The sequence below is a fragment of the Pomacea canaliculata genome, linkage group LG2 (assembly GCF_003073045.1).
Source record: "Pomacea canaliculata isolate SZHN2017 linkage group LG2, ASM307304v1, whole genome shotgun sequence".
Classification (NCBI taxonomy): Eukaryota; Metazoa; Mollusca; class Gastropoda; order Architaenioglossa; family Ampullariidae; genus Pomacea; species Pomacea canaliculata.
The window spans coordinates 19,658,496-19,674,218 of record NC_037591.1 but is presented as its reverse complement, the minus strand read 5'-3'; the positions used below and the strand labels follow the sequence as shown (position 1 = coordinate 19,674,218).

General features: G+C 41.2%; 1 protein-coding gene across 3 annotated transcripts in view; it reads right to left on the bottom strand.

Annotated features, from left to right (window-relative positions):
• LOC112556408 overlaps window positions 1–15,723 on the bottom strand; it is a 39,560-nt gene that overhangs the window by 21,440 nt on the left and 2,397 nt on the right. Inside the window, exon 6 of one of the 3 annotated variants that reach the window (XM_025225389.1) lies at window positions 13,170–13,436. The exons of 1 other annotated variant lie outside the window; for it this stretch is intronic. In XM_025225389.1, the coding sequence (XP_025081174.1) occupies window positions 13,381–13,436 (56 nt within the window). In that variant the 3' untranslated portion in view covers window positions 13,170–13,380. Of the gene's footprint in view, window positions 1–13,169; window positions 13,437–14,186; window positions 14,382–15,723 lie in introns of those variants that run through there. One more of the 3 variants, XM_025225393.1, reaches the window with a different exon arrangement.

The following is a 15,723-nucleotide window of genomic DNA, read 5'->3' as shown; positions in this document are numbered from 1 at the left end:
AGTCGACATGAAATTTGATGAATTAAGTTTCTGTGGCAAATAAACCACGGCTCCAAAATTAATGAAAGGGAAAGTAAGCTGCAATTACATGACTATGCTTCATACAGCAATGACATTAGACGAACACTGCTAGAGAACATAAAATCTCTGTTGTAAAAACAGGTCCAGTATGCTCAGGGTTTGGACAGTTTCCATTAGTTCAGTGCTGAGGAGAAGCAAAATGGTTTCCTGTCTGCAATTACTTTGTTGTATGTAGAGGAAGCCATCTCTGCCATTCGGGACCTCAGCACTTCATTCACAACAGTGAGACATAAGAGGAATCATCTACTGCGGTATGTGTTAGACACCACACAGCCTCTATGATAGGTATTGCCAGGAGTTTGTGAGTATCTGGTGGGGGAGTCGTGCAGCGGCAGATGTTTATCACCTGTTGCCTGCAGGACAGTAAAGCACAACAGGTCAGCAGTCGTATCACCCGTCAGCCTCACCTCCTGCCTAGTATCACCTTGATGACGGTAAAATGTGGAGAAGCGTCAACGACTGTCACAGGCGCGAGGCGGAGGTTCGTTGTACGTCATCCTGATGAAGTAGAGTGGGTACGGTCATTGTACAGGTGTGATTGTGATGTAGACACACAGGTAGATGCTGGCTGACATTTATGATTACAACTATTTGGTGCTACAGTCGATGTTCCTCAACAGTCGTGACACCTGATCGGAGTTTGTGTTTCAAACAAGATTTGTTTTGAAGCATCGGCTGTTACACAGATTGGTTCGCAACACGTGTATAGTGTGACATCCACCTTACTGATGACATCATTGCGTACAATATTAACACATATACACAAAAAGAATTCACACATTAATAATAGACACAGGTAACGCGTGAACTACATCCTATGTTACAGATTTGCTACAGAATGACAACGCCAGACTTTGTGAGTCGGCTTGCTTGACACGAGTTCCTCGTCTCCATCTGGGCGGCAAGTTGTTTCAATGAAAGCGCACCGCCGGCTGAAGTGAAATTTAACCAGACCCTCCGCTCTCCCTCACGACCGTCGTCAGGAAGTCGAGCAGGACGACAGGATCACTAGAGACAGTTATGTACTGCCGTACAGAGAGCGACGGTCTGCCCGAACCACACAGACGGGCCCATCACACGACTTGTATCACAGGTCAGGGTCACTCAGTTATTACCAGTGTACTGTGTACTGCGTCGGAGGTGCCAGCTTCCTACCACAGTCTCTTTGGTGTTACAGGTAGGTGGTGTTTGTGGTAGTTAACTTGTTTACAGTTCAACAAACTTACCATGTGATAAATAAGGCAACAGGTGAGAAAACAGTCTTGTAAATAAGGAATGTTAGTGACTATGTGTCTCTCAGTTTACCTGATGACGTCACGATGCTATTGTGTATTCCATGTTGCAGGAGAAGCACACAATATCTACAACATTGACCTCTACCCATGCGCACAACACCACCGTGTCTACAGGGAGAGAGTGCTGGTGTACGAGCGGAGTAGAACCAGTTCTTGCAGTCGGTGTGGTCACAGGACTTGCAAGAAGCGGCTATCCCGGCGGTAGCGAGGATGATGACATCGAGGACGTGGTCACGGCCGTAAGACGTGGTGGGTGCGAGTGGATATCGTGTGTTCGGGCGTCTGGAGAGAAAATGTCGTCTTCTGACAACCGGATTCGATTATTTACCTTTCCCCGACTGACACATTCCCGCGTACGTCACAACTGTGTGTCTCCTGAAGCAGTGTGAATGACTACTTTATATAATATAATTATACAATAATGTTGCCCAAGATACCTTTATTGTTAATAAATACTAGAATTGTGTTTGTATCAAAATATTATGAATCTAATTATTTCCTAATGTTTTATGTAAGTTTCCTTGTTTTAAATCGAATAAAAAATATTTAAAATCTGTAAACATAACCATTCATGCAAACGTTATGGACGTTGTTTCTCTCACACCACACACACACAAATGTACACCTCACACAAGACAAGCAACAGTGTCTTAGATTAGGTAACACCGTGACTTAGTATTGTAGACAGAAGACATCTGCAGGCCTGCATCGTGCTGACGCGAACTTTAACAAACAATTCAACTGTCAATAATCTTTAAGAAGTAGTGTTCACATACAGAACACAAGCACAAAGTTGTGTTCAAACAGCAGACTCACAAACAACAGATCCAAACTGTTCCTGTCTCCATCTTTCTCATTGTCTCCACTTTCTCAGTCTCTTCAGCATTTTCACTCGTTCTCTCATTTAAAGAGTCGTGACTACCAAGCAAGATTTTTTTTCTTCTTCTGAGAATCGGCTTCTCATTCTTGCAGTCTACCCTACATAAGTTGAACAGAAGAACAGTAAAGATTTGTATGACACGATTTTTTACAGCAGTCAATCGTACCTAAACGAAAAGCGTGCACGATGAAAACATGTTAGTGTTACATGCAGGTCATCGCAACTCTATTTGTGTTTAATTGATTGAAAACTTTGATTGAGATGAGCATGAAATGGATCAAAGGGTAAACAGAAAATGAATTCCATCTGTATACTCTTGTTTCTTGAGTAGTTTGTCTTCGAACAAAATTCCTGTGTTCATAGTGACATCCCAAAACGCAAACGATTGGCTGCTGTCCCCCAGGTGTAATCAATGTACACACGACTTCAAGTGGGTTTCCTCCCCTGAAGAGCAGATAAGGTGTTCAATAAATACTAAACCGCAGTTTAAGTCTTACATTCGGACAAGAGGTGTTTACAAACAATAAAATGGTTCCTGTGGGTGTCCTTATTGACCATTACAACGTTTCACAGTACGGATCAGTTCGATATGGAATAATCTTTTAATTAGAGTCTGAGCTGCTTTCTAAACATTTTAAAGAGAATAGATATATAACAAGAAGAAAAAGTTAGAAATCCTTGTAGATACAAGCTTTAATGCAGTTTTTCTAATTTTAAAAAGACTTGGAAAGGTCATTCAAAACAATGTTTCATGATGTCTATTTAATCCAGTTGTTTATGGGGTTTTGCAACGAATTAAACGAGTTTCCAGATTTGTTCGTGTGTTATTTTGTAGCTAATAATTTTCATGAACATAAGGAAATCTTCTCAGAGAAATTGTTATCTTCATAGTCTGATATTTTAATTTTGAAGGTATATATTTCTCTGGTACACCTTGACAAATAAGTCTTGTTTCATCTATATCTGCACCAAATGGACAGTTATATCCGAAGATAACCTATTGTGTACGTGCCTAAGTGTATGACTTTTATTAAAGAGGCACATACTCTAAATCTGATTAAAAAACTTCTAATGTTGGCATTTCTTAAGTAGTGTAGATGATGACTATCAGTAAAAGACGATATAAACGAATTATAGAAATTACACCGTTAATGGGAAGATATAGTAAAATGCCATTTTTGCTGATAATAGTCTTGGAGTATCTTTTTAAAAGTTTTAACAAATAGTTCAAGGTGTCCAACGCTTTGATTTTGCAAATGAGTGGTTGTGTGGAATTTGTTTTCATTCCACGTGTTTCACAGTTTTATACTAGTGGATACTACTTGCTCATTAATTACTGTTTGCATTCTGCCCAGGTGTCGTTGCCCAATCGGCGTCTGACCCTTGTGTCCATGGCAACTACAAGAACCTGACGGACACCCACCGCAGTGTAGCCTATAAGGCGGTCTACCCAGAACCTTTACTGTGTGACGATGGCCTCACCGCCGGCTGGTACCTGGTTTGTGGTCGACGTAGACAGCAAAATGTCTGAGCACTGTGTTGATCCTTTACATGTACGATCGAGAGACTTTTTGAAACTTTATATTTCCTTCTTTTCTTCTTTGATTTATTTATTCCTTCTTTTTTTTATTTCTTCCTTGTTTCCTCCTATACCTGCTTCTCTTTTTCTCTGTTTGTCTGTGGTAAGTACACTCGTGAGGTATACACCCTGTCCACTCACTCACTCACTCACTCACTCACTCACTCACTCACTCACTCACTCACTCACTCACTCACTCACTCACTCACTCACTCACTCACTCACTCACTCACTCACTCACTCACTCACTCACTCACTCACTCACTCACTCACGCACTCACATATTTCGTTTTACTTGAATACATGTGTGCAGTGCGCGACGTCTGTTCCAATATGTTTGTTTACTGTTGTAGTGTGCTTACTGTTGTCACTGTACTCTGTGTGTGTGTGTGTGTGCGCGCGCGCTTTTATACTTGTGGATGTCAAACAGTTTGTGCATGAAGCTGTATGAATGCTTGGTCTCTCTTGTGATACACAGAGACTTAAAGAATAAATACAGACTTTTTTACCACTGTGTTACACAAGTCTTGCGTACTCGCCTCTATTCACACCGTTTGTCAGAATGGAGTTTCCCAAAGTTATTCCTAGCGACGATCAACTGTCCTCATTGTGTCTTAAACAACATTTTGCGTCGGACTGATGGCGGAAGATAGTGAGATAGACTTTGAAATGAACATCTGTGTGTGAACTGAGATTTGAAAAGGATGCACTATGGGCACTTTCATGGTGAGAAAAGGGGATAATGATGCTTCAAAAGTCAAGATATCTCTTTAAATTTTTAAATCTTTGCAAATCTCATTATTCTCGGCTGCATACTGCTGTCCGGTATTTTCTTGTTTATTAACGACTTCTGTTTGACTCTAAGTCTTTGCAATGGGCTTGTCGGCCAACCTATTCTGTCACCTGGATTTTATTTTACCCCCCCCTGTTGCAGAGCTCTACCCTCGTCTGACTGACCCGCCGATATTCGATGACCAGTAATAGAAACAGAACGCCTTCTACTTCACCTGTGACCTGACCTTTCGGCTGCAGTAACCCCAATCAAGCCTTTGAGTTCGTCTCCAAACATGCAGCAAGAATGTATTTGGCTTGTAGAGCACAGAAAATAGAAAAATGACCTCATCCACAGTGCCGGAAAAAGTTTCAGTTAAACTTTTTGATCTTAATTATTTTTTCTTTTTTGATTTAGTATTGTCTTATATTTACTTTTATTCAAACTCCACTTAAAATTTATTCAACTTCTGGAAAAAATACGGATAATTACTATTCGTGTATATTATCAATTTCTCCATACCCGTACTGCATAGGGTGAAAGCAAACCAATTATTTACTAAACGACGACGATAATAAAAAGAGAACTAAGACCATGTGTTCAAATCAACCAGCAAGATTTTCTTTTATTCATTTTCAGAAAAGTGCATCAAGCGATTTTATATCACAGCTACCATCGATGGCCGTCGCTATAGCAACGCGGTGAATATGACTGTCTACGACTCGTCCTGTCAGAACTGTACACAGGAGGGATGCCGGAAACTGGTAGATTGTCTCCCTTTTCTGTAAAGAAAACAACAGTTTCTTGACTTTTTGCATTATTTCTTTGTCGTATCTGTATTTTAGGCAATGTTAGAATAGCTGTGATAAGCACACAGTAGCATAGGTTGTAACACTTGCAGATGGACATTACTTTATCTACTCACAAAGACAGGTAGACTGGTGTTTGTTCTGTTGACACTCACAAAGCAGCACTCGTTTACTCTGTTTTCTAGCAAACATAGTTTTTCACCTGCATAGCGGGATCTTTGAACATTTACAAGTGGTTTACTCTGTTTGTTCACATGTACAGGTGGCTTGTCGTGCGCGCTCAATTTTCACTGACCGTGGTGTTTTCAGTCCCTATATGTCAGCAATATTATCTCAATGCAGTGAGTATGGAGTCGTTATATTTTCATTAATTTCTTTGTACCCCGTCTTTCTCTTTCTCTCTGGGTATGGATGTGTCACATATGTCTATGCATGTATACCTGTAATCTGTATCCTATACACACGTGTCTGGATCCTGCTTCAAGCCGACACTACAAAAAAGTTGCTGTTAATCATATTTATTTACACGAAATGTATAATTCCCGTAATCTTTCTGTTTTTTCAGGGTCCCTGATAGCAGGAGAAAAACTGTCACAGTATGACGTGTCAGGAAGGTTTGATGAAAGTTCTTTTTTTGGATGCAGTAATCAGACAACAAAAATGTTGAAACATGGAAAGTGTCTTCTGTACGTCAATGTTAACAATAAAAAAGGTTGTAAAAAATGTTCTTTGTACGGTTCTATAGCTCCTGAGAATATCCAATATGTTATCTAAGTATCAGCCCATTGTTTGGTGAGAGAGAATCAATGTTAATGAGCCGACCTCTTTACACAACTCACTCACTCACCGGATACACGTAGATTAGCCGCCACTCTTTGATTAACATTGATGGCCATGGTATCCCTTGCGGTATACAAATTCAACTCTTGTTCAGTTGGAGCCTGAATTCTAATTCCCGTCGCTAAATCCAATTACTGGAAGTGCGATGTATGTCTTTTTTGTGTCATCCCCACGACCATAATTTGGCAATGCCTGGTCCCAAAACCAAACACTGGAACTTTCGCCACAATGCGACTAACAGTTTACTGGTTGACACACAGGTATCTCCGTCCTCTGTCAAGAAAATTCCTTAGTAAACTTGGAGACTTTGTATGACAAGCTGCTGACAGACTTGCTCACCTCTATCTGTAGGTTGTAAATTGTTGCCTCACACAAACACCTTGTCTGACTCCTCCTTGTGCGTGCGTTTGTGTGTGTGTGAGAGGAGAGATAGAAGGCGCTGCTACCGATGAAGATAACACCGCTCACTCAGGAAGCACGAGCAGGCAACAGAAGGTCATCGCTAACGAGCAGTGTCTTTAATCTAAAAAGAAAAGCTGACAACAACGATGTGAAAAGAACGGTAGTTAACCTTTTATTAATAATAAAATAACAAAGCGATAACCAAACAAATAACCAAATAAACTTGCCCTGGCTGCCTTACAACGATCAGAAGGAAGAGTTGTGGAGTCAGTGAGACACACCTGTAGGCTACCTGGTGATAGAACATGGCTACCCTTCACATTCCTGTGTATGACATTTTGGTATGTAAGTATTCCCGAGCATGCACTACATCCCCGCAAGGTATGTGTGACCACTAGCTGTATGTATATATATACGATCACTAGTCTACACACTAATAATATGTGTCTACACGATAAAGCACACTGCATCGACTGTGTGACCTTTTTCACCGGCGAACTGTATGAAGAAATCATTATGGCGGGATGTTAAAAGGAGGCAGTTGATAAGAAGTTGTGTGTAGGTGGACACGGTATGGTGCAGACAAAGACAGAGCAACACAAGTGAGTGTAAATACACAACAAAAACACAGATCAAGAGGAGACTTAGATCGAAGAACAAGAGAGTGCAGTCCCCTTAAGTCAGTTAGGCGAATGGACATCACTGTCGGTTTAACTGTCAGCTGGTCTCAGTATATTATTTCTCTACATTGTCGTCAACAGACATTTGTTTGCTATTTTTATAGTAATTTCCCGTGAAATGTAATCCAGGCACTTTACGATGGACGCGCTCGTGCAGACGAACCTCAGCGTCAGTGTCGCAGGCTATTTTTATCCTGCTGTAGAGGGATAGGGCAGATAAAGATCAGCTGACGTTTGTTGTGTTTTGACGTCACCAGTCGTCTGCTCAGCCGCTGTTTCTAACGTACTTGTGTGGCTGTTGGCTGTCCGTTGCCTCTTCTATCCTTGTGCGCATGTTTCTTGTGGAGCAAAGCTTGGAGATGAACGTGTCCGATGGTGTCGGCGCTGGCTATTATTTCAGCCCCAGCCAAATGTTGTTGTCAACCTCGGAGTTCAGCGTGTCCTGGTCAGTCGTCTGTCAGCAGCAGGCTGTGGCGGACGTGCCAGGCGGTGCTGACCGTAGTACATGGGTGCCACTGTTGGACAAGATCCATCACTAAGCCGTTTGGGTAAATAAACGAGTTTTTTCTCCCCTCATAATAGAATTTGGGAAAAGCTGTGATCGGTGAGTGTGTAGGTGGTTCTGCTTGTGCATGTGATCAAATCAGTTTGTCTAGGAACTAATATCCAACATATGTCCGTGGTTTGTCTGTTTTGCATGGTCTGGGAATGTTTATGAGGAGTTTTAATGATTTGTTCACACCAAAGAGAAAATATTTCATAACCATTTCGCTATCACCACAACTGACAATCAACAACTACCCAGTACTTATGCACGTCATCATAACACAAAGTCATTTTGAATTTAAAGCATTGAAAGGTCAATGTCACACCAGAGAGGATCCTCTTTCATCACATCTTGAAAATTGGTATCACTAATCTAGCTTCTCTTGTATATGGTGCAGATATGAGTGCATGTGCATACTGTTTTATTATGTTAACTTTTGCGTGTGTATAGAATTACAACAAGATAAGTGATTGTTATTTCGTGTAGTCACACCAATGTAAGTGGAATGCAGTGAACACATGAACTACTTGAATACAGCGACACCACAGACTAGCGGACCTCAAGTGACGACAGACTGTAAGTGTTTCTGTCTTCTGTCATTAACGGTGTGAGCAGTAAGACACAGTATGGTTAATAATAGCCAAAGTAATCAGTATGAACAATAATGAGCAATAGGAACAGTATCGAAATATACAAAAATTAATGTATCCACACAGTCTCTCGCATTTGTACCTAATCAATCACACACACACACGCACACCTGTACATTTAATATTCCCACATGTTCCAGCTAATCTGTATTTCACAATAAAGGCAAATAAAGATTAAAGAGCCACTCGACACTTTTATAAGAAGTCTCGTCATGAAGCTTAATGTTTAAAAAGAACGCCTCACTATCTTTTGTATTAGACATTGTGATATAGTTGTCAGACGACAAATCCATAGTACTTTAAATATGTAAAACTGCGATTTCATAATTACAGAAAGCTTCGACTATTGAGTTAACGGTAAAGAAAATATATTTCTCCCCTCCCTGCTACACGAGTAAAAGGTCAAGCGTGCGAGCACACACACATACAGACAGAGGTCTAAAGAATTGAAAACATTGTGCCACATAGTGACTGTACAGACCTAATGACTTTTGTTGTCTAGGTGTACGTATACGAGAATTATATTAATTACTACAGTTAGCCACGTGATATATTTTGACAAGTGGCGCTAACAATGTGCAATGCCTTGGACAATAAATATCTCACTACATCTAGTGTCGCCCATGTTTGACATCCTAGCTGTCTACCATCATCAAGCACAGAGAGGACATGACAGTCTATATCCTGTCCTGACAGACCGCAGACGACAGTCGCTGCCTCTTATAGACTTGGTCCTGCTGAGGGGAGACCACTGTCAGCCATGTCTGGTCCCCCGCCGTCTGCTTCACAACAGGTGAGACAAGGTGTAGTCAACCCAGGACTGTGACTCTGTTGGGTTAGACGGGTCAAGGTTAGAGAGGTTACAACTTGCATAAATGGTAAAAAGAAATTTAACGATTGTAAAAATTATTGTAAAATATACTCTTATGCGTATTTTTATCAGACAAGCTGTGTATATGGAGTTCAGTCTAGAATGTTACATGTAAATTTGTAATAAATATTACAGGGACAATGCTGGAAAGGAGGCCCTGGAGGAGAAAGTTCTAGAGGCGGCGGAGGAGTCGAAGTTTACCTACACGCCGTGACCGACGAACAGGCTGAACTACTTCAGAATACAGGTGAGTTTGGTTGTCTCCTCAGGCAAATGTTGTCGAATGCCTTTATTCTACTTATGTCAGCAAGTACGGTCTAAGACAGTGCAGACAGATAAAGGCGAAGAAGATAGCAGTTGGTAAAAAAAACCCAGAATAATTTCATGCAAACTGCTCTTCCTTCATCACTGCTTTATGAATTTCACTGCAAACAAATAACTATAATTTAAACACCTACACTTACAATCTAAATACCTTAATAGGCTGAAATCCTCCATCCAGCTAACCTTCCAGCACTCTTCAAAGTGTGTGTGTTACTGTTGTCGCTACAGTTCTGTCTCTCCCGAAGTGAAAAGATAAAGAGAGAGAAAGGGCAATTCTTTTTGTGTTTTTATATATACGTTCTGGATATAAATTTTTGCATGCACCCATTCTTCTTCCAAAAATGTTGAACAACTCAAGCACTAGGGGGCCCCTTGACGGACTGTGACTGTCGGGGCAGAGATAGCTGCCAATAGGCTATTCGGGAGCACCGCGGTCATTGAGGTCTTCTACACCAGACCTGCCCTGCGTACCGCAACGCGGGCGGGCCGTACCGCAGCGAAATTTGAGTGAGCGCACGCGGGCGCACGCGTACTTGCTTGAGAGGTATTACGCCACGGGCGCAAAGATGGCCACCATGGTTGTCGAGTTTAGGCGTGTCGATGATATTCACGGTGGATCTTTTAATAAATAAGTATTTTGCAACAGATAGATATATACGACGACAAAGAAGTGTATTAAAAGTTCAGATTTCATCGTCATGTCTTTCTAGAGATGGTAGATGAATTTGCCTTCGATCTTGAAACTCCGAATCGGGACCACAACAACAGAAAGTCTGCTCGTCGTTTGTTTTTACGTGATATACTTGACTACCGCATTGTTCTTTCCACATAATCTTTAATTCTTATGGACTTTTTTTCCTCTTTTAGTTCCCAAATGAATGCCACTAGAAGTATATTGTTTGGTGCTGCAATAGATTGCTTCTATTAATTAGTCGTCGTTGTCAAATATGTCCATCAACAAAATTATATTCTCAACTTCGCTGTCAGCCGCCATTTTAACAGGCGCCCACGGTGGGCGAAGGGTATCACAAGCTCTTTAGGGCGTGAGTGAGCGCCCGCGGGCATCCGCGGTGAGCGCCCGCGTTACGGTACGCAGGGCAGGGCAAGTAAACAGAGACACGGACCTCGTGATGTAAAAAATATGTAATGACGTCATATCTATTACATCATAAGGTGATGACGTGGTGATAGACTGAGAGTAGAAGACGACAAACACTAAAAGACAATTGTTGGTGTAAGAGACTGACACACGACTACAGCGGGTGACAGGTGTGTCAGTCTCAGTGTCAGTGTCAGTCGCCTTCTAGAACAGACCTGGGCAAAGGCCGGCCGCATTTGGCCCGCCTCCTGTCTCTGACCTGCCCCCCGCTGGCCCGCCTGCCAGTATATATATACATATATACAGTATTGGGTAAAACTGAGTTAACTATATTAGTCCACCCTCTAACACCATCCCGATTTCTGATGCGGCCCCTTGGGAAAATTAATTGCCCACCCCTGTTCTATATTGTGTGTCTGATACACTGTGTGGACGACACCATATTCAACTCTAAAGTTTTGTATCACATTCCTCAGTTTGTTTTTTGGTGTTTTATGCCATGCCAGCAACTAAGGCTATATCATGGCAATAAAAGAAATTTTTACGTTTAAAAGTTTCAAGATAAGTCTCCAGTTATTTATCTTAAAAACAGACCAAGATAATGAATGAACTAAATGTTAAAGAAAAAATGTAGTGTAAAAAGGGTGTTGGAGCCCAAAAAGGCCACCAACACACCAGAAATTAAATGAGATATATCTAACTGTAAGAAATTAAATTTGATGAAAGAGTCCTACCCATTTTAAAAAGCCACAAATAGCTGCCGATGGGACGGACCTAAATAAGACGTATAATGAGTTTACTGTAAAAAACTGTCGTCTGATGGTCTGGAACTCTGGACAGATAATTAGAAAGTGTGAAACGTTAAGATACCCCCTACCCCAGGGGCAACTCGGTGGTTGTTCCCCTCGCAAGAGGTATCCTTAGGCCCCCATGACATTAAAACTATAATTACCACTTAGTTTGTTGTACTAATTACAGTTTTAATTGCAACTGTCAGCTAGATTTTTTTATAAAAAACAATCAATTTTTTTTTTACAGAAAACATAAGTCTACTTGACGAGGTGAGCAAACAGTCAGGCGCTGACGTAAACTTTGATGTCAACTCGTCACCTGTACTCGGTAGGAAGGTTGTCACCATACGTGGTGTTCCATCTCAGATCGACGAAGCAGTCAAGCTCATCAATAAAAAGGTTTGTTTGTTGTTTTTTTTACACATTTATTTAAATAAAAATTACATGAGGATCTAGCAGTATAAATATAAGCAAAAGTGTCAATTTGAAAAAAAAAGCGATTTCAACATGAACTATACTAAGTGGTAAACAATAATGCCATTGGTAATTTGTAATTTATATTTCCTTTCCGTAAATTGGAATAGTTTTATATAAAAGTAAATGATAAAGGTTTGTCGAAGAAAAGTTGAAATAAATTGACTTATAGTAATAGGTCAAGCTTTCAGTTTCATGTACTAAAGCGGCTTTGATGCAGTTAACATTATCAGAACAAGCCTAGACATTCTGGTTACAATGGGTTGAGGCCGCGTTCCCTGATGTCGACTCTGACGCCTACTTCCTGCCTCCTGTCTACTTCAACCGCGTGCCGATGACCAACGAGTCCATTGTTGGTGAGAGTATTGTGGTCCTTTAGCCAGCACCTGGAAAGGCAGGTCAGTCCAACAAACAAGCGATGACTCCACCTACTGCTGGTCAGGCTCCTAGTCCTCAACCTACTGGAGTTCAGGACAGTGATACCAGAGACGATGCCGCCATGAATCGGGTTCTCATGTGTCTGCAGACAATGTCTCAACAGAACAAAGAAATTTTGGTAGGACTTAGTCAGCTGAAGTTCGGAGAGTACTTGAGTGAACCTTGTTACTCAGCCGCAGATGCCCAGTTACCTGTAGCCCTCAGTCTTCCGTCGTGTCTGCCCCGAAACTGGAAACAAGGAGACTTTGATGTACTTCTTCTTCACCGACATTTTGGTTTGGTCGTACTTGAGGTGAAGACATTTGGTGACAACCTACAGGAACTGAAAATGTCACAGCAAGAAATAGATAATAATATAAAACGAAAGCTGAAAGACGCCGTGTCACAGCTGGACAAGGCGGAGGCCATGTTGTCTCACCTGGTGTCCGACATCGCTCCCGGTCTGCGCATCACTAAGACCATCGCTTTCCCCAACCTCACGGCTCATCAAGTACAGAAGGCTATAGCTGGTGACACCCAATTGACTGAAGTAAAAATATTTTCCACATTTAAGTAAAACATATTTTCATTTTAACAAAATTCATACACAGTGCTATTGTTGTTTTGGAAGTAAAACGTTTACACAAGATACACCAAATAACAACAATTACGATTTTATTGCCATGTTAAAAAATAATTTGCTGAAACTTGATAAATATAGGAATATATGTTGTTTCAATCGATCACGGGATTGTTTTACAGAGCCTGTGTCGGTGTCTGGGAACAACATCAGACCCGGCTGACATCACAGGTGTGTGTCTGTGCTCTGATCAGTTGTCTGACCCCAAGACACCGCGTGACGTCAGTAGTCACGTGCTGAGGGAACTCGGACACTGGTGGCAGCGACGTGTGGCTGTGGCTGGACCTGAAAGTCACATGAAGAGCGACCTGTACAAAACTCTGGTCGCCAGGTAAAGACTAGAATTGTAGTGCAATATGATGACACAAAGTCAACTTGTGTAAATATTTTGATGTACCGGAGAAAACGTCTGTCGTGAGAAACTTGTTGGTTTACTTTTTTTACTTAAAAACTATTACTTCCTTCACTGTCTCACCATGGAGAATGTCAGCAGTCATTCGTTGAGGACTGATAACACTAGTTTGTAAAAACTGAAATCAAACTTGTAAACTCTACCACAAAAAAAAAAAACCTGAGGAAACTAGAAATTATTTTACAGACATGCAGATTGTCTTCAAAAATGAAACTCTTTTCTCGCAGACACTTCTGTAGAAAATCTCTCATTACAGTCATTTTGGTAGAAAATATAACGTAGCAGTCACTTCTGAAGAAAAACCTGTTTTAAAGCCTTTGCTATCAGACTTGAAGCTTCGAGACTACCTACACCAGGGGTCTCAAACTCATATTAGCATGTGGGCCGCAGTGGAAAGTAACAGCCAGTCAGCGGGCCGCACCACGAAAAGAAAATGTTTTTTCATTAAATTTTACGAACACTACTGTCACTGCAGTTAAATGCTAAAATAAAGTTTTTATAATTATTAATTACATTTAGTGTAGTTTATTACATGCACAGGCAGTTTAGTTTATTAAAATAAGTTGACGTTGTCTCTGTCACTAATAACGGGGGTAATTTTCACTGCGGGAGTTAATCACCAAGCACAACATACATATACACCGCGGACGTGGCCGAGTGCCGCACAAAAATGTTTCGCGGGCCGCATTCGGCCCGCGGGCCGCGTGTTTGAGACCCCTGCCCTACTGGGACCCACTGCTACCCCACTACACTCCCTACTGGGGCCCACTGCTACCCCACAAATTTTGCAGGCTGGCTTGTTGACTCGCTTGTTACATCTGCAAACCAAATGATAATGGCAGCTGAGAGTTTAACATGGAGACACATTCAACATGTAAAAAGTTGTTAATAATAATAATGATAATGATGGATACAAACTACACGTACCGTGTACAGTCAGCTAAGATACAATTATTAGCTTTACAAGGATTCCAGGAGAGAAAGTAATTTACAACACCAAGCAAGATGACCCCTACTCTATAGTTCATTAAGAAATAAAGGCAGTAGCTATATATATATACACGTGTCTAAAGAAAGGTAAGTGGCTGGGAGTAAACATCACGACACAGTTGTAGCAGGTGGAGAGATGGTCAGCAGTGTCTCCCCTAAATATATGAAAAACGAGCGAATAACCTGCACCGGCTTCTGCAACATTTGCTTCTCAAACTAGGTTGTGCTACGTCATCAGCTTCCATGTCATCCGTTGAAAATAAGTTTGAAATTTGGAGTGATGTCCCTTTGTCTGACCGGAGCTAGCTTCTCGGATTTGTGTTTTTCTAAGTTGATTTGATGTTAGTGTCCGTGGTTTGATGACACCATCTCTTGCTATTATCGTAGTTACTGGAGTGTGTCTGTTGTTAGCATGTCCGGCCCTCACCTGCCACCTTGACTAACGATCTGAGAAAACTGTCCTCTGTGACCACCATTTTGATGTCTGTATTTTGTGTTTTGTGCGAGACTAACCTGATACAGAGCAGTGTCTTCTCTCTTCTCCCTGTATGGTGACTATGGGAAGCAAAGCGATTTACAGCCAATTTGATTTCTGGACATATTTATTTCGAGTATGGCTTGATGTTTATTCTATGGCCTATGTCTTTCTGAGTATGGCTTGATGTATTGAGTATGGCTTGGTGATTATTATGTGTATAGCTTGATGTTGTGATGACACAATGAGCTGCAGGTCTGGAGATATAAAGAGTTAAACTGTGAATGTTTTATGTTTGAGTGTGGTTAAAGTCAAACCAAACTGAACGACATTTCTGATCATCGACTCTCTCTCTTCTATTTTTGTATAATGCATAATGTGCTGTGAACTTTATGAGAAGTTTGTTCATCTGCTTTGTTTCGTGTACTAGGGTAGCTAAGTACTGTGTTCAGTCAGTTGCTGCTCAGCAGGAATACACCTTCTCTCTTACATACATCATGTACGTGTGCAGGATACTCAGCCAGCACCAGCGGCAGGACAGTTACTAGCCTAATAATTCTAAATGGTAAGAAATAAGAGCTTGCTGGTCTTGATGAACACTTTGGCAAAGCATCACCACATGGCATGAAGATCAACTTAGAGACAACCACAGACACAACATTGCAACATCCAGGTGTGAAAACAGTGAGAGACAG